Source organism: Eleutherodactylus coqui, chromosome 6, assembly GCF_035609145.1.
Source record: "Eleutherodactylus coqui strain aEleCoq1 chromosome 6, aEleCoq1.hap1, whole genome shotgun sequence".
NCBI classification, from domain to species: Eukaryota; Metazoa; Chordata; class Amphibia; order Anura; family Eleutherodactylidae; genus Eleutherodactylus; species Eleutherodactylus coqui.
Window position 1 is genome coordinate 23710187 of NC_089842.1, and position 19684 is coordinate 23729870.

The following is a 19684-nucleotide window of genomic DNA, read 5'->3' on the forward strand; positions in this document are numbered from 1 at the left end:
ATTTCAATGGGTCAATTTATGTGAGCGATGCATCGCTCACTGATAGTGCGAGAATGCAGAAAAAAAAAATTGCATGCGATGCGTTCTGCAAAAAAAACACATCGCAATAAAAAATTGCAAGTTTACAACCATGATATTGGTCCGAGTGGGAGGGACGCACGCTATCCCGTTCTTAGGCCGGCTGCACACGGGCGTTCCGGATTCCAAATGTGGGAGCCTGCAGTGGAATACAGCTTTGACCCCGGCCGGCGACCCCGCAGACCTTCTCTTTCTGTATTGCAGATGACCGCAGACGCTCGCTATCATGTGCAGTCCAGATTATTTTTTAAAAAATTGAAATCCGCAATTTAAAACCGATCATGTGAAGCCGGCCCTAGGGAAGAAGGGTTTTCAGGACTGGTGGATAATCCCAGTGGCCAGAAACAACCAAGTGCTTCTCACAGCTGAGACTTCGTTGCAATTGTATCCAGTCCAGACAATCTCTCAGGAGCTTAAGACTGATACACTGTAACGAACTATCAGAGCAGGAGGGAGATCTGTGCTTCTGTTGTGTTTACCTTACAGAGGATTTTCTGCACTTGATAGAATTGTAACAAACCCTCAGCTATGAAAAGTCAGAATTTTACATTTTAAAATGTTCCCATTCACTGACAGCAAGCAGGGGTCTTAAAGAATCGGAGACACAGAGTATGTACTAAGTGAACTTCGACCCCCCCGTTACCCCGCACTCACCTCATCCAGCAGTTGTACGGACGTCCGCAGCGTTTGCTTCCACTTCTGAACCTCCGCGCTGTGGAAACGTTTCTGAAGCTCAAGTATTTCTGCCCAATCCGCCGATGTCTGCGGAAACCTCCTATGAAGAGAGGGAGCCGTTACCATTATGGAGGGGCCACACGGGTGGCGATACGGGGCCCTTGCTGCTCAGCAAGGCTTATCATAGAGCAACTTCACAAGCAGATCAGTGAGCGCTGCTCCTGGGAGATGTCACTTGTGTGTAGCAGAGCAGAGTTGGTTATGGGCACAGTATAGAGAGACACGTATGGTTTTACATAGGACTGCAAGTCAGCTATTGTAAGAGAGAGACGCACAAGTGGCCGTATGAATGCCGCTGCTCTCCATGATAGTCACTAACAGTTTGACCGCCATATTGGTTGATTGCGTGGGAATCATCCGCTTTTTATACCCGATGGGTCGGCTTGCCATAAGCTGCAGGATGCCTGAAGTGATTTATGCAAACGATACAACAACAGATGGAACAAAAGCATCATTAGTGGCAATCAATGCAAAGTAACGACTAATGTGTTCGTTTAGAGTTGATGGCCGGTTCCCTTTGATATACAAAGTTATGGTGCTTGTAGATTAGGTAACGGGGGTCCGCAGAGCTGTCTCAAGCCCACCCCGTCCGCCGTTTCTATAGCCAAGAATGGGAATGCACATGCGCAGCCTTCTGAAGAGTCACACTAGTTGTAGGGGTAGACCGCAGGAACGGGGTGGCTATGAAACAACTCCTCGGACCCCCATTACTTAATCTACAAGCACCATAACTTAGTTTATGGTGCTTAGAGTTGATGACCACTTCTCTCCAAAGGACATCGGTCACCTAAATTTGGCCCATTACCCTAATATACTATTACATGCATGCTGTCATAAGGAACCGGGCGTTACCTTTATCTTTAGCCAGAGTGTCTCCTATGCGAAGATATCGGCCAATACGTCTCACCACATGCTAATGAGCCCCAGACCATTCGATAGGCGGTCCAGCTCTCTTACAGTCTTTTCTGCTAAACCTACGCCCGCCCTTTTTGCCGAGTCACACCTCCGGCTCTTCCCGTCATCAGGCGCATGCGCAGTGATTTGTACTCACGTCACATGCATGCACCGTCGTCAATGCGGCGCAGCTGTTTCATAGGGCTGATGGCAGGCCATGATCATTGCTAGCTTCAATCACAGCTGCCTAACCCCATAGATGCCGTGGTCAGCAATCACAGCTGCCTAACCCCATAGATGCCGTGGTCAATGCTGCCCACGGCATCTAAGCTGCAAGAAAAATCCGATAAAAAGTGATCAAGACGTCAAATGGACCGAGAACGGAACAAAAGAGACGGCAGCTCACCCTGCAAAACAGGAGCCGCCAGAACCCAGCCGGCAGAAGACATAGCTATGGGAGTCAAAAAACGGCAACAAGAAGCAATTGGTTTTAATTCTTTACAGTACTTAAAAAAACGCAATAAAAACACAAAACACGAACGATTAATTTGGCATCTGTGCGACGGCGTCAACCACAAAATATATTCAGATTTATGTAAAAAAACTCCAAAAATGGCAAGTTATTTTTTACTTTACTCCACTAAACACTTGTGTCCTCAAGGGATTAATTAAAAAGGTTTATCCAGAACTAAAGAGAAGACAAAAAAAAAAAAGAGAGAGAGGGTCTGCTTAGAAACAGCACCACCTCTATCCATAGGCTGTGTTTGGTATTGCAGTTCATTTTCATTTACTTCAATGAGGAGGACATGCAATACCAGATGCAATCCATGGACAGAGGTGGCGCTGTTTTGAATAAAAAAGGGCACACCTTCCTATCTAGTCCTGGACAGGTCCCTCATATAGGTTGGCTTGTGGAATTAAATAATAGACATTGAAGTTCAAAATGCTAAACCTGCCAATTGGGGAAGCGCAGAGGTGTGAGGAGGGGACAGTAAGAGACACTTACCCTTTAGACACAGCATAACTCTGCCACGTCTGGAACGTTCGAGCAGTGTGCTCCAGAGACCACAGGCGGTAGAAGAGCATCATGTTAAGAACCACCAGGACCAGCAACCTGTAACGGACAGGAATTATGGGTAATGTAGAGGTCTCCACATCATAAACCAGAGCTCTCCCTTTTTTTCTTCCAACATCCTTAAAGAGACTTTACTACTGATGAGGATAGGTGATCAATAGTTGTTCTGTGACGGTCCACCACTAGGGGTCTCCGCCGATCAGATCAGCTGTATGTCGGGTCTACTGTCATAGTGGACAGAACCGAGAGCAGACAGCTTTGTCCGTAGTGCAGTGGCCCTGGTTAGTATTGCATTGAGTTCAATGGGAGCAGCATCTGCAATACCAACCCAGGCTGCTGCACTAGATAGAGTTGTCTGCTTTACGCTATGTCCACATTGACAGCAGGCCTGATGAACAGCCGATCGGCAGGTATCCTGAGTGGTGGACCTCCGTCAATCAATAGTAATGTCCCAGACAAATACTTTTATCATATTGGCACTCTTCAATTAGGTTAACCAAACGCTAGGTGACATCCGTAGATGTTACACTGACACTAATGGTCGAGGAGAGGAGTCCACCATAACCAGCACCAGCTAAGACCAATTCCTTCCTTATTGGCCAAGGGAAGAGGATCTGGGTGCATCAACAGTTAAAGTTATCAGAACATTTGTAGGAGGAGGGAAATTGTCAAGTTTATGGACAACTTTAAGACAAAGTCATTCCCTTTGCACCCATAAACACACCGGCCCATTAGCAACTCCTAATAATGATAGGTTGGGCCTAGTGAGATTCATGAAGGACCCTCCACTGAGAACATCCTATGATGGGTTGTGTGACTCACGATCACATGAAACAATCACCGGAGGCGGCTAGAGAACATTGTGGATACAGTCTTTGGAAGAGAAAGAAAACCACCTATCGCGTTACGAACACCGAGGATGAAGCTCAGTCATCTGATGGTGATGTCACCGCGGTAAGAACTAAACCAAAGATGGTTCCCTGGAAGACGCACGCCCTGCGGAATATGTGCATGATGCATTGGAGAGGATACTCCGCCAACGCACAACCTTGAGGTAAGGAGCTTTGTGTCATAATTCTCGCTGTGTGTAGGTGGCAGGTTGGTGGGTTGATTGGTTACTCACACAATACTGATGATGAAAAGGGCTGTTGGGATGCTCTGCGACGTTCCTCTGTCAGAAAGGTGGGAGAGCTGAGAGGAGATGCTGCCTGTAGTGGGCAAGATGGAGAGAAGATGGTGAGTGGATGACCTCAAAGGGTCCTTCAATGGACTAAAGAGACATCCTGGTGACAAGCAAAAGTACAGCATTGTTAAAGAGGCTCCACCTCGCGAGGTTCAACATCAGAAGCAAAGGGTTTAAAATATGGTCTAAATGATGCTTCAGCGTATAGCCAGACACTACTGTAGGGTTTCACCTCACAACATTCTCACCTTATCATCTAACCGAATACTTCATCTACTGCAAATATCTACTGTATTCTAAAAGCTGCTATCATGCAGGGGGTAGTCTGGGATAAGGGCTATATTTTCTCTGCAGACATTGAACAAGCAGGAGATGTGACTTTTACAGTACTCTAAGACCTACTTTCATGCTGGGGGCAGTTAGTTTCTCCTCCATCAATTGATTATACCATATTTAGTGTAAAGACTATATTTGCTCTGCAGACACTGAACAAGCAGAAGATGTGACTGCTACTGAATACCAAAATTTCCCATCATGTAGTGGGATTGGAGGTAGTTTGTTTTTTCTCCATCAGCTGACTATACGATGTCTGGTGTAAGAGCTATATTCTCTCTGCAGAGACTGAACAAGCAGAAGATGTAAATTAAACTGTATTCCAAGATGGCGTATCATGCAAGGGGCAGTTAGTTTCTCCTCTATCAATTGACTATACATTATTTAATGTAAGGACTATATTTTCTCTGGAGACACTGAACAAGCAGGAGATGGGAATCATACTGTATTCTAAGAGCTTCTATAATGCAGGGGAAGGAGGGGAGGTGGTTAGTTTTTCCTCCATCAATTGACTACACAATATCTGGTGTAAGGGCTATATTTTCTCAGCAGACACTGAACAAGCAGGAGATATGAATGAAGATTATATATAAACCTCAACATTGTATTCATGACTGGACTGTGCCATTACTGCATCCCACCCACAAACCACACATCTCGGACATCAGTTGGACCCTGTGGCCTCTCTCACATACATACTATGGATCCAGTGGTTCTATGAGCAGCTGCTTTCATCTGCTCAGTCATGCAAGTGTTAAACATCAGTGACCAGAAAACAATCTAATCACCACTCTCCCGTATCATCACCGGGATACACTATCTACTGGAGTAGTAATTGGGCTCCTTGCTTCCCCTGCTAAATTAGCTTCTGCGTAGTGATGATTATCTCCAGTCATAAACCAAACCAAGGAATACTGGGTCCAAAAGTACAAATCCCGTCTCCTCCGCCCCTCCCCGAGATCATGACGGAGACAAGACAAGACCATTTCTTGGAATGAAACAACTCGTAGAACTGGTGCCCTACATGGGGATCGCAGGCAATGCTGGACAAGGGTCCTTCTTGACCACCACATGATCCTGAAGACCCCACCTTACAGAGTCCCCCTTCACTGCCCCCTTTAGAAGCCTTCTATCATGGGTTTACCATTACACTACACCCTGGGCTCACCAGCAAATCCACAGGTCCGGCCTGGCCCAAGTTACTTTCCCAAACAGAGGATTCATTGGAGGAGTTATATGAGAGCTATGTAAGCTAACGTAAAGCAAGTGTGTTGTGATCCAAAGTGCGTTGTGTCCCGAATGTGTGACTTAAGATCAAGTGACTAGAATGGAGAAGGAATTTTTTTCCTTAAAACAAGGAAAATTGGCTTCTACCTCATGAGGTTGTCTTTTGCTTTCCTCTGGATCAGCATTACAATAGGCTGAACTGGATGGACATATGTGTTTGTTGTCGGCTTTACATACTATGTTACTTGCATTGACTTCTTCTGTGTTGGGGGGGTGGCAGTTTTTGTTGCTTGTCTCTGTCCGATCCAGTTTGCAAGTTTATTGTTTTTTTGACATGCTGTACATTTTTTCACCTGGACCTTCCCCACTTCGTGACGACTAAATACGACTAGAGGTATTCAAGTGCAACAACCTTGTGAATGGAAGGCAGTAAGTAATGGGATCAAACAGGCACAGAAAAGGGAGTTATTCCCCTTTAAGAATGGACTTCAGATAATGACAGATGGGCAAATGGAACGCCCAATAGTTCCACACAGAGAATCCACTCTGCTTTATTTTGATACCTGATATTCTGGAGTGACGGTTTACCCTCACGTTATCCAAAGGTGGAGCGACCGTGTTCAGCGTGTCCACATGATGGTTCTTCCAGCTCAACGTCCGCTTTCGACGCCGTAACACTGGCTTTTCTCTGACTCCTAGTTCCTCCACACAAGACTGTTCTAACTTGACCACTGCATCCGCTGAAAGGGGGGCAAAAAGCAGAGAAAACATGTAAAGTCCTGGTCTATCCTTTGAGGGGCGTCATGGCCTTCAGATTGGTTACTCTGACACTAATGCTTGAGTAGAAGGGGCATCTTAGACATGTCCACATAGTCAATAAGGAGTAGGGCTGACCTGAAGCCCCTCTTCAAGAGCCCCATAGCAGTCAATATGGCACCCTTGAGAGTAAACATGCGCAAATGGAATGAGCATTTACTTGGCCTTTCCAATGCAAGTTCCCCAAATGTTTCACAATCCGGCTGGATGACGCAACAGCACATTACCTGGCACCCAATGAGGATTCTGGAGGTAAAACTACAGGTTGTCCATCAGTGGTTACCATGGACAGTATTGTATCGACACAGATACAAGTAGCCATCTACAGGTCCACCTCACAGGAACCTACCAAGCTGTCTAAAGTGATCCTCCATGCCGCTCCAGGAGTTCTTCTCTATAATGCCTCGTACCAGACTCCACGGCTGCTTCCGGTAAACGATCTCTGAAGAGACCCTACAATACAATGGTCTGAGGGTTAGACCTAAGGAACACAACTCAACATGGTTCTACTGTATGGATGGACAAGGGGCATAAGTGAGAGTTCAGAATGGACTAAAGAAGTTTTATAAGTTCTGCTGAGACTTGGATTGTCATTACATCTACTCCACAGTAATACGTGATGGGTTGTCAGACTTGTCTCCTTGGGTGGGTGTATGGACTGAGCCTTCAGTCACACTGTAGGGGGGCAGAGTGATGGATGCACATACGGTGAGTAATGCATGGTGGGTGTGCCGAGTGGGCACATGCTGAGTTGTCAGAAGACTTCTGAAGTCATATGGGACAAGGCGATGATTGTGTGTGTGTGTGTGTGTGTGGGGGGGGGGTTGTAGCTTAGTACCTGAGACGCGCTTTATTCTTGGTCACGCTGGTGATGCAGTATCGGTGAGAGGTGTAAAAATAATCCTGATAGGGGATGCCTTGTGTGACCACCTGTGTGTCCAAGATGCAGAACGACCCCTTCAGGCTGTAGGTCAAAGTCTAGGTGGAAGGAAGATGATGTTATACATTGTACATCAGGTAAAAAGGGTGTCAGAACTCTTCACGATGAGAACGTCTTTGAACTAAATGCCTTATTTATTAAAGGGGTTTTCCTAAGTTGTAACATCTCTATAAAAGCAACTCCCCATGTACTAACATAACAAATCAGCATGGACTCAACTCTCCCGCTGAGTTCTGCACTGCCCAGCTTAAATCACGTTTACAGGCTTCTACAGTCTGCTGCTTACAAGAGGTCACAGGTGCTGCAGCCAATGACAGAGCTCAGATCAATCAACGTGCTCTGTCATTGGCTGCAGAGCCTCTGACATCCCGTAAACAGGGCGAGCCTATAACATGTACGCAATCACCAGAGCAGCACATAGGGGGGCAGTGGTATACCGTGTTTCCCCAAAGATAAGACATAATCTAATATTAATAAGACACAGTGTCTTATTTTCAGGGGGAGTGTGAGGGGGGGGCTTATAATACTCACCTAGCAGCCGGCGTTCAGGTTCCTCGCGCTGGAACCTGTCGCTGCTGCAGGCTGTCGTATTCTCCGGCATGACAACAGACCAGTTCTTCCTGGTAGCGGGGCTTGAATACCCCGCCTCCAGCAAATTAATGCTCTGATTGGTTAATTCAGCGCCGCGTCAGCAATGAAAGCCAGCGCTCAATTAACTAATCACAGCCATTCAGTGAATGACATTATTGAACGGCTGTTATTGGAGGGTCGGCTTTCATTGGCTGACGCGGTGCTCGATGAGCTTGCCAGAAGAGGGGTATTCCCGCTACCAGGAAGAACAACTCTATTGACGTGCTGGCGGACACGGAAGCCTGCAGCAGCACCGCAAGCCCAGCGCGAGGGACCCGAACGCCAGCTGCTAGGTGAGTATTTTTTAACATGTGGTGTAGCTAGGGCATATTTTCAACGCAGGGCTTATATTTCAAAGGGGCAGTACTATAGTAGTTATATTCTTGTACATAGGAGCAGTATTATAGTAGTTATATTCTAGTACATGGGGGGCAGTATTATAGTAGTTATATTCTTGTACATAGGGGGCAGTATTATAGTAGTTATATTCTTGTACATAGGGGCAGTATTATAGTAGTTATATTCTTGTACATAGGGGGCAGTGTTATAGTAGTTATATTATTGTACATAGGAGCAGTATTATAGTAGTTATATTCTTGTACATAGGAGCAGTTTTATAGTAGTTATATTCTTGTACATAGGGGGCAGTATTATAGTAGTTATATTCTTGTACATAGGGGGCAGTATTATAGTAGTTATATTCTTGTACATAGGGGGCAGTATTATAGTAGTTATATTCTTGTACATAGGGGGCAGTATTATAGTAGTTATATTCTTGTATATAGGAGCAGTATTATAGTAGTTATATTCTTGTACATAGGGGGCAGTATTATAGTAGTTATGTTCTTGTACATAGAGGGCAGTATTATAGTAGTTATATTCTTGTACATAGGGGCAGTATTATAGTAGTTATATTCTTGTACATAGGGGGCAGTATTATAGTAGTTATATTCTTGTACATAGGAGGCAGTATTATAGTAGTTATATTCTTGTACATAGGGGGCAGTATTATAGTAGTTATATTCTTGTATATAGGAGTATTATAGTAGTTATATTCTTGTACATAGGGGGCAGTATTATAGTAGTTATATTCTTGTACATAGAGGGCAGTATTATAGTAGTTATATTCTTGTACATAGGGGCAGTATTATAGTAGTTATATTCTTGTAGATAGGGGGCAGTATTATAGTAGTTATATTCTTGTACATAGGGGGCAGTATTATAGTAGTTATATTCTTGTACATAGGAGGCAGTATTATAGTAGTTATATTCTTGTACATAGGGGGCAGTATTATAGTAGTTATATTCTTGTACATAGGGGCAGTATTATAGTAGTTATATTCTTGTACATAGGAGGCAGTATTATAGTAGTTATATTCTTGTACATAGGGGGCAGTATTATAGTAGTTATATTCTTGTACATAGGGGGCAGTATTATAGTAGTTATATTCTTGTACATAGGGGGCAGTATTATAGTAGTTATATTCTTGTACATAGGGGCCAGTATTACAGTAGTTATATTCATGTACATAGGGGGCAGTATTATAGTAGTTATATTCTTGTACATAGGGCAGTATTATAGTAGTTATATTCTTGTACATAGGGGGCAGTATTATAGTAGATATATTTTTTTACATAGGGGGCAGTATTATAGTAGTTATATTCTTGTACACAGGAGGCAGTATTATAGTAGTTATATTCTTGTAAACAGGGGGCACTATTATAGTAGTTATATTCTTGTACATAGGGGGCAGTATTATAGTAGTTATATTCTTGTACATAGTGGGCAGTACTATAGTAGTTATAATCTTGTACATAGGAGCAGTATTATAGTAGTTATATCCTTGTACATAGGGGGCAGTATTATAGTAGTTATATTCTTGTACATAGAAAAGTACTATAGTAGTAATATTCTTGTACATAGGGGCAGTATTATAGTAGTTATATTCTTGTACATAAGGGGCAGTATTATAGTAGTTATATGCTTGTACATACGAAGCAGTATTATAGTAGTTATATTCTTGTACATAGGGGCAGTATTATAGTAGTTATTTACATAGGAGGCAGTATTATAGTAGTTCTAATCTTGTACATAGGAGGTAGTATTATAGTAGTTATATTATTGTACATAGGAGCAGTATTATAGTAGTTATACTCTTGTACATAAGGGGCAGTATTATAGTAGTTATATTCTTGTACATAGGGGCAGTATTATAGTAGTTATATGCTTGTACATAGGAGCAGTATTATAGTAGTTATCTTATTGGACATAGGGGGCAGTGTTATAGTAGTTATATTCTTGTACATAGGGGGCAGTATTATAGTAGTTTTATTCTTGTACATAGGGGGCAGTATTATAGTAGTTATATTCTTGTACATAGGGGGCAGTATTATAGTAGTTATATTCTTGTACATAGGGGGCAGTATTATAGTAGTTATATGCTTGTACATAGGAGCAGTATTATAGTAGTTATATTCTTGTACATAGGGGGCAGTATTATAGTAGTTATATTCTTGTACATAGGAAGCACTATTATAGTAGTTATATTCTTGTACATAGGAGGCAGTATTATAGTAGTTATATTCTTGTATATAGGGGGGGAAGTATTATAGTACTCATATTCTTGTACATAGGGGTCAGTATTATAGTACTCATATTCTTGTACATAGGGGTCAGTATTATAGTACTCATATTCTTGTACATAGGGGTCAGTATTATAGTAGTTATATTCTTGTACATAGGAGCAGTATTATAGTAGTTATATTCTTGTACATAGAGGCAGTATTATAGTAGTTATATTCTTATACATAGGAGGCAGTATTATAGTAGTTATATTCTTATACATAGGAGGCAGTATTATAGTAGTTATATTCTTGTACATAGGGGCAGTATTATAGTAGTTATATTCTTGTACATAGGAGCTGTATTATAGTAGCTATACTCTTGTACATAGGAGCAGTATTATAGTAGTTATATTCTTGTACATAGGAGCAGTATTATAGTAGTTATATTTTTGTATGTAGGAGGCTGTATTATAGTAGTTATATTCTTGTACATAGGGGGCAGTATTATAGTAGTTATATTCTTGTACATAGGGGCAGTATTATAGTAGTTATATTCTTGTACAGAGGAGGCAGTATTATGGTAGTTATATTCTTGTACAGAGGAGGCAATATTATAGTAGTTATATTCTTGTACATAGGGGGCAGTATTATAGTAGTTATATTCTTGTACATAGGGGGCAGTATTATAGTAGCTATGTTCTTGTACATAGGGGGCAGTATTATAGTAGTTATATTCTTGTACATAGTGGGCAGTATTATAGTAGTTATATTCTTGTACATAGGGGGCAGTATTATAGTAGCTATGTTCTTGTACATAGGGGGCAGTATTATAGTAGTTATATTCTTGTACATAGTGGGCAGTATTATAGTAGTTATATTCTTGTACATAGTGGGCAGTATTATAGTAGTTATATTCTTGTACATAAGGGGCAGTATTATAGTAGTTATATTCTTGTACATAGGGGCAGTATTATAGTAGTTATATTCTTGTACATAGGAGCAGTATTATAGTAGTTATATTTTTGTACATAGGGGAAGTATTATTGTAGTTATATTTTTGTATGTAGGAGGCTGTATTATAGTAGTTATATTCTTGTACATAGGGGGCAGTATTATAGTAGTTATATTCTTGTACATAGGGGGCAGTATTATAGTAGTTATATTCTTGTACATAGGGGGCAGTATTATAGTAGTTATATTCTTGTACAGAGGAGGCAGTATTATGGTAGTTATATTCTTGTACAGAGGAGGCAATATTATAGTAGTTATATTCTTGTACATAGGGGGCAGTATTATAGTAGTTATATTCTTGTACATAGGGGGCAGTATTATAGTAGCTATGTTCTTGTACATAGGGGGCAGTATTATAGTAGTTATATTCTTGTACATAGTGGGCAGTATTATAGTAGTTATATTCTTGTACATAGGGGGCAGTATTATAGTAGTTATATTCTTGTACATAGGAGGCAGTATTATAGTAGTTATATTCTTGTACATAGGGGGCAGTATTATAGTAGTTATATTCTTGTACATAGGGGGCAGTATTATAGTAGTTATATTCTTGTACATAGGGGCCAGTATTACAGTAGTTATATTCATGTACATAGGGGGCAGTATTACAGTAGTTATATTCTTGTACATAGGGCAGTATTATAGTAGTTATATTCTTGTACATAGGGGGCAGTATTATAGTAGTTATATTCTTTTACATAGGGGGCAGTATTATAGTAGTTATATTCTTGTACACAGGAAGCAGTATTATAGTAGTTATATTCTTGTAAACAGGGGGCACTATTATAGTAGTTATATTCTTGTACATAGGGGGCAGTATTATAGTAGTTATATTCTTGTACATAGTGGGCAGTATTATAGTAGTTATATTCTTGTACATAGGAGCAGTATTATAGTAGTTATATCCTTGTACATAGGGGGCAGTATTATAGTAGTTATATTCTTGTACATAGGGGCAGTATTATAGTAGTTATATTCTTGTACATAAGGGGCAGTATTATAGTAGTTATATGCTTGTACATACGAAGCAGTATTATAGTAGTTATATTCTTGTACATAGGGGCAGTATTATAGTAGTTATTTACATAGGAGGCAGTATTATAGTAGTTCTAATCTTGTACATAGGAGGTAGTATTATAGTAGTTATATTATTGTACATAGGAGCAGTATTATAGTAGTTATACTCTTGTACATAAGGGGCAGTATTATAGTAGTTATATTCTTGTACATAGGGGCAGTATTATAGTAGTTATATTCTTGTACATAGCAGCTGTATTATAGTAGCTATACTCTTGTACACAGGAGCAGTATTATAGTAGTTATATTTTTGTACATAGGGGAAGTATTATTGTAGTTGTATTTTTGTATGTAGGAGGCTGTATTATAGTAGTTATCTTATTGGACATAGGGGGCAGTGTTATAGTAGTTATATTCTTGTACATAGGGGGCAGTATTATAGTAGTTATATTCTTGTACATAGGGGGCAGTATTATAGTAGTTATATTCTTGTACATAGGGGGCAGTATTATAGTAGTTATATGCTTGTACATAGGAGCAGTATTATAGTAGTTATATTCTTGTACATAGGGGGCAGTATTATAGTAGTTATATTCTTGTACATAGGAAGCACTATTATAGTAGTTATATTCTTGTACATAGGAGGCAGTATTATAGTAGTTATATTCTTGTACACAGGAGCAGTATTATAGTAGTTATATTCTTGTACATAGGAGCAGTATTATAGTAGTTATATTCTTGTACACAGGAGCAGTATTATAGTAGTTATATTTTTGTACATAGGGGAAGTATTATTGTAGTTGTATTTTTGTATGTAGGAGGCTGTATTATAGTAGTTATCTTATTGGACATAGGGGGCAGTGTTATAGTAGTTATATTCTTGTACATAGGGGGCAGTATTATAGTAGTTTTATTCTTGTACATAGGGGGCAGTATTATAGTAGTTATATTCTTGTACATAGGGGGCAGTATTATAGTAGTTATATGCTTGTACATAGGAGCAGTATTATAGTAGTTATATTCTTGTACATAGGGGGCAGTATTATAGTAGTTATATTCTTGTACATAGGAAGCACTATTATAGTAGTTATATTCTTGTACATAGGAGGCAGTATTATAGTAGTTATATTCTTGTATATAGGGGGGGAAGTATTATAGTACTCATATTCTTGTACATAGGGGTCAGTATTATAGTACTCATATTCTTGTACATAGGGGTCAGTATTATAGTAGTTATATTCTTGTACATAGGAGCAGTATTATAGTAGTTATATTCTTGTACATAGAGGCAGTATTATAGTAGTTATATTCTTATACATAGGAGGCAGTATTATAGTAGTTATATTCTTATACATAGGAGGCAGTATTATAGTAGTTATATTCTTGTACATAGGGGCAGTATTATAGTAGTTATATTCTTGTACATAGGAGCTGTATTATAGTAGCTATACTCTTGTACATAGGAGCAGTATTATAGTAGTTATATTTTTGTACATATGGGAAGTATTATTGTAGTTATATTTTTGTATGTAGGAGGCTGTATTATAGTAGTTATCTAATTGGACATAGGGGGCAGTGTTATAGTAGTTTTATTCTTGTACATAGGGGGCAGTATTATAGTAGTTATATTCTTGTACATAGTGGGCAGTATTATAGTAGTTATATTCTTGTACATAGTGGGCAGTATTATAGTAGTTATATTCTTGTACATAGTGGGCAGTATTATAGTAGTTATATTCTTGTACATAAGGGGCAGTATTATAGTAGTTATATTCTTGTACATAGGGGCAGTATTATAGTAGTTATATTCTTGTACATAGGAGCAGTATTATAGTAGTTATATTTTTGTACATAGGGGAAGTATTATTGTAGTTATATTTTTGTATGTAGGAGGCTGTATTATAGTAGTTATATTCTTGTACATAGGGGGCAGTATTATAGTAGTTATATTCTTGTACATAGGGGGCAGTATTATAGTAGTTATATTCTTGTACAGAGGAGGCAGTATTATGGTAGTTATATTCTTGTACAGATGAGGCAGTATTATAGTAGTTATATTCTTGTACATAGGAGCAGTATTATAGTAGTTATATTCTTGTATATAGGGGGCAGTATTATAGTAGTTATATTCATGTACATAGGGGGCAGTATTATAGTAGTTATATTCTTGTACATAGGGGGCAATATTATAGTAGTTATATTCTTGTACATAGGGAGCAGTATTATAGTATTTATATTCTTGTACATAGGAGGCAGTATTATAGTAGTTATATTCTTGTACAGAGGGGGCAGTATTATAGCAGTCATATTCTTGTACATAGGATGCAGTATTAGAGCAGTTATATTATTGTACAGAGGGGGCAGTATTACAGTATTTAATACAGAAACAAATGGAACCAACTCACTTGTATTGTGATATGGACACCACTTTGTTTCCATTATATTTGGAGGATAGAATAACAATCAACTGCAAACACACACCTTGTAAAACGGACATCTAAGTGGTGCCCACTTAACAATACAAGTGAATGGTTCTGTTTGCTTCCATTTGGGGGTGCCATCACAGTGCACCACTGTCTGCATTGGCAACGGAAACCCCAAACTGAATCATACAGTGTGTTAAAAAATGATCCCTTGTATTCGTGGCATGTGACATTATGTGGAATCACTTACCTGCGTCTCCACAGCAGGGGCTGATTTTGGCCCCAATGGGTTATTGATGGGAATGATGTAGTTGATAACTCGAGACTGTTTACCGCTGCTGTCAGGCGCCCAGGGGTTCACCACAATATCTGCAGTAAGCATGTGAAAATCAACGATTAAATATCAGTACGTGTGCATTGTGGTAGGAAGGGTTTGTTATTGGATCATTTAATAGTAAGGATGCCCATAGATGCTCAGATAGATGTAATATGATCAGGTTGTTACCACAGATACACTAAGAGCTAAACTGCACTTTACAAATAACTTTTGACATGTCCAAAGTTTTGATCAGTGGAGGTCGAAGTGCGGAGACTCCTGCTGATCGCTGAACTGAAGGGGCTGCTGGTGGGCACTGTGGCACTTCAGCCATCTCTGCTGCCCATCGGCTCCTCTTGGCAGCTGAAGATGGACACAGAGACTTCTATAATCAATTGTGAGTCAGGCTTCCGCTGCCAAGAGGAGCCGATAGGCAATGACTGACCTGAAGAAGCACAAAGCTAGGGTAAGCACTGCAGCCCCTTCAGTTTAGCGATCAGCAGGGGTCTCAGCACCTGGAACCCCCCTGATCAAAACTTTTGGATTTGTTGCTCTGACATGTCCAAAAAGTTTTTTTTTAAAGTGTAGTTACTCCTGAATTACATGTAAAACACATATAAGAGACGCCGCTGACCTGTGAAGTTTCTTTGCTCCATGAAGTCGCTCATAAAGCGGGTGTCGTAGGTCAGAGCCTGCTGCAGGCGGTCCGCGCTGATGTGATAAACAGCGTTGATGTGCAGGCGGCCCGAGAGGTCAGAGGTCAGTGCGTCTTTACCGAGCCCAATACCTTCTGGAGACAAAACGGAATGTGCGACCGGTTACAGAATGGAAATACATTCCACATTCAGATATTACACTGTTCTCACTCCCAAGCAGCGAACTACAAGTCCCAGAATACCCGCAGGGGCCTATAATCTATATGTATAAAAACAAATGTCTGTCTGTGTGTTTGTCCTTTATGCGCTACTACACCATTCATCCAATTGCCATGAGACTTTGGGAAGTTGTTGAGTACACTCCTGGGAAGATTACTGGCATAGTACATCTATCCTATGATAGGTGTCGCGCGTGCGAGCGTCGTCTTCGACAGTTATGCCCCCCAGACAAAGATCGTTTGATTTCCATCCGAAGCACAAAAGCAAAAGGCATTACGAGCAACTGTGTTCAACTACAAAATGATGCATCCGCCGAACGTTCCTGGATATTGGGGAATGGGAAGATGCCAAATCGACAGATCTACACAATGCATCACATTGCCAACAAACTTTGGTAAGTAATTGGTTGCCATTTCTTATACTGCTAAGTTAACATGAAAGCTGCGCTGTGATTGGTTGTTATATCTTATACTAGTGAGGTTACATGAAAGCTGCGCTGTGATTGGTTGCTTTTTCTTATACTGCTGAGGTTACATGAAAGCTGTGCTGTGATTGGTTGCTATTCCTTATACTGCTGAGGTTACATGAAAGCTGTGCTGTGATTGGTTGCTATTCCTTATACTGCTGAGGTTACATGAAAGCTGTGCTAGAGAGCCACAAGAAAAAAACTATGGACCTGCGCTACTTTGCATATGAAAAGTCAATAGTAACTGTCTCAATAGCCAATCTTTGGATAGAGACAAAAGATATTTTATTTTATACAAATAAAAAAGAGAGAGGTCTCAGCCTCATATAGTAGTACAACAAAGAAACATATACTTGCGGGGATCCTATGCGACGCGTTTCGGCGTGTTACACGCCTTTCTCAAGCATAAGACGTGACCTGGTAACTCAAGTCACGTAGTTACGGCCTGTGACGACAGGTTTTACGTTCAACTGAACGCACCGTCGCGCTCTGAGGGGCGGGTTTTCAAAATACAAGGTATGCGCTATGACCTCCGATGCTGGCCGTGTACACTACATCCGGGGCGCCGTATGGCGCGTCATAAGGAGGAACACGTCATCTCCCTCCGCCATAACAGCACCACGCATCGCAATACACTCAGGTTTAATGATGCAGCCTAATAGGTATGCAATTTATCTTTACTCTATATATACCACTGTTTGTCTATACTCCTGTATGCTTGAGAAAGGCGTGTAACACGTCGAAACGCGTCGCATAGGATCCCCGCAAGTATATGTTTCTTTGTTGTACTACTATATGAGGCTGAGACCTCTCTCTTTTTTATTTGTATAAAATAAAATATCTTTTGTCTCTATCCAAAGATTGGCTATTGAGACAGTTACTATTGACTTTTCATATGCAAAGTAGCGCAGGTCCATAGTTTTTTTCTTGTGGCTCTCTTTCACTGTATCCGACCTCTGATGAGGAACGCAGTTTTGCTGCGACCTGCAGCTCTCCAGTGAGCTGGATTTTTCGTGTCATTGGATTCCGCTATTTCCTGGAGAAAGAAATTGTTATGAGCAGACCAAGATGTTGGGTGCAGGCATAATCACCTTAGGGTGACATGCCTTGCACCAGGTGAGTTATCACATTACGCTTATTGTGATCACCACTCAAGGTGTTTGGCGCTCTCCGTGACCCTTATCTTATGAAAGCTGTGCTGTGATTGGTTGTTATAACTAAAAATATCGTGTATCCACAAGCACTCGAATAAATAAATAGAATTAAAACGACACTTTGAAATGTTTTTTATATGAAAATGAATAAGTTTCAATAAAAATGACACAATGGAAATTCAATGTTATCAGAACGAGTTTCCTTGAATTCCCTTTCTTCTGATGTCGCAGCGACGGGTACGCTAGTAAATAATAAGATATCTGCACACAATCGCTGATTACATACATCTCCTCTATATTTGCCTTTAGATGATTGGTCACTATATGGATTATAGCGGGAAGATGTGCAATCCCATTCTGTTACTCCTCAGGGCGCCGTTGGTCAACGTCCACATATAGTACAGTCGGCCATGTTGCTGGCGGCTGAATCTCGGCGAGGCAGCAGACTTTCCCGTCTCGCCAGCATTTGCTAGAGAGGTGACTGCAGCTATGATCTGTATTTCCGGAGTTCCCCATCGTTCCCGTATACCGTCCTCTTAACCAACGTGCTCAGGTAATAAAGCGAATGCCATCACAGTGACTGGCAGCCATGAGACCGCCGCCGCCTCTCTGGCGGACTTGTTATCCAGCAGCAGATGTTCAACATGATAAGTCAAAGCTGCGATCAATCAACACCGGAGAGCTCAGCGATCCCATCACTCCGTCCCCGCAGCCGCGACAGACTTCCTGCGCCCCGACAGGGGTATGGTGACAACGGTAACGAGGAAACTGCAGATCATCATCATCATCATCATCATCATCATCAAGCTCAGATTAAAGCCGCTGCTAGACGGAACCATTATCATGCAAACAAGCGGAAGTCAGCAATAATCGTCCGGTCTAAACGCGAGCCAACGGCTGAATGACGGGTGAGAATTGTTCGCCTTTTGTTCGTCCATTTACGCAGGCATAAAGCTCACCGTCGGCTCGTTCATGGATCGTTTGGGTTAAACCGATCATTCATGCATTCATCACTTATACAGCGAAAGTGAAAGACGGAACGATTCTTGTTTGAATGAGCAACAATGTATCTGCCAGTATAAACAGGCGGCACGAGAGCGAACGAGCCGGCGGTGACGTCATTCGCTCATTCAAACTATAATCGGCTCACGTAAAAAGACCCTAACGCCGGTCATACACATTAGACAGAGACCTGCTGAAGGCAAGGGGTCCGGACGATCATCTACTGTGTATGAAGGCCTGCCGACTCCCTTAGGGGAGATCAGCCACTGTCAAAGGGGTCTGGCAGGGCGACAGAGGGGGTCTGGCGGAGGAACAGAGGGGGTCTGGCAGCGGCTTCCTCCTCTCTCTACATATTCAGAGCACATGTATACTCAGCCAAGGTCAGTGTGAAGCTGTATGCAGGTGTCGGGCGAGATAGCTGTCCGCCGAACGAGCGTTTCGCCCACAGCCATCTACTGTGTAAGGGTACGCACACACACACACACACACACATGCACGCACACACAGATTTCTGTCCAATTTCTGAACCAAAAACAAAAATCGGTCTGACAATCAGGCAGAATAGGCCCCCCATTCATTTGAATGAGTGTACGCACATGGACCTTTTTTTTTTTACTCTGACGGAAAGTCTGATTAAGGGCTTATTCACACGGGTGAGAATCTCGCGCAACTTTTGTGCCTTCTGAGACCCACAAATATGAACCACATTCTTTTAAATAGACTTATTCACATGAGCCATTTGCCTTCCGCACAGCGATGCCACGAGGATAAAAATCGCAGCTTGTTCTATCTCTGCGCGTTCTCTCGGAACGCCTCCTCCACCGTTTACAATGGGACCTTACAAGACATCGCATGGCACTCGCACGTCGTCCCGTGTGCGTGTGAATGCGATGTCACGTGTCCCACGGAAATATTTATAAATGAATAACGCCTTGCATCGGCGT

The 19684-nt window shown here is 41.4% G+C and overlaps 1 protein-coding gene across 5 annotated transcripts in view; it reads right to left on the bottom strand.

The window, feature by feature from the left end:
• Positions 1 to 19684, bottom strand: part of GRAMD1A (GRAM domain containing 1A) — a 145170-nt gene that overhangs the window by 5561 nt on the left and 119925 nt on the right. For all 5 annotated transcript variants that reach the window (XM_066606453.1, XM_066606452.1, XM_066606454.1 and 2 more), the window contains 8 exons: positions 15878 to 16033; positions 15178 to 15296; positions 7180 to 7319; positions 6691 to 6794; positions 6089 to 6265; positions 3906 to 3990; positions 2714 to 2821; positions 733 to 853 (listed from right to left, as the gene is read on the bottom strand). In XM_066606453.1, the coding sequence (XP_066462550.1) occupies positions 733 to 853; positions 2714 to 2821; positions 3906 to 3990; positions 6089 to 6265; positions 6691 to 6794; positions 7180 to 7319; positions 15178 to 15296; positions 15878 to 16033 (1010 nt within the window). The remainder of the gene's footprint in view (positions 1 to 732; positions 854 to 2713; positions 2822 to 3905; positions 3991 to 6088; positions 6266 to 6690; positions 6795 to 7179; positions 7320 to 15177; positions 15297 to 15877; positions 16034 to 19684) is intronic.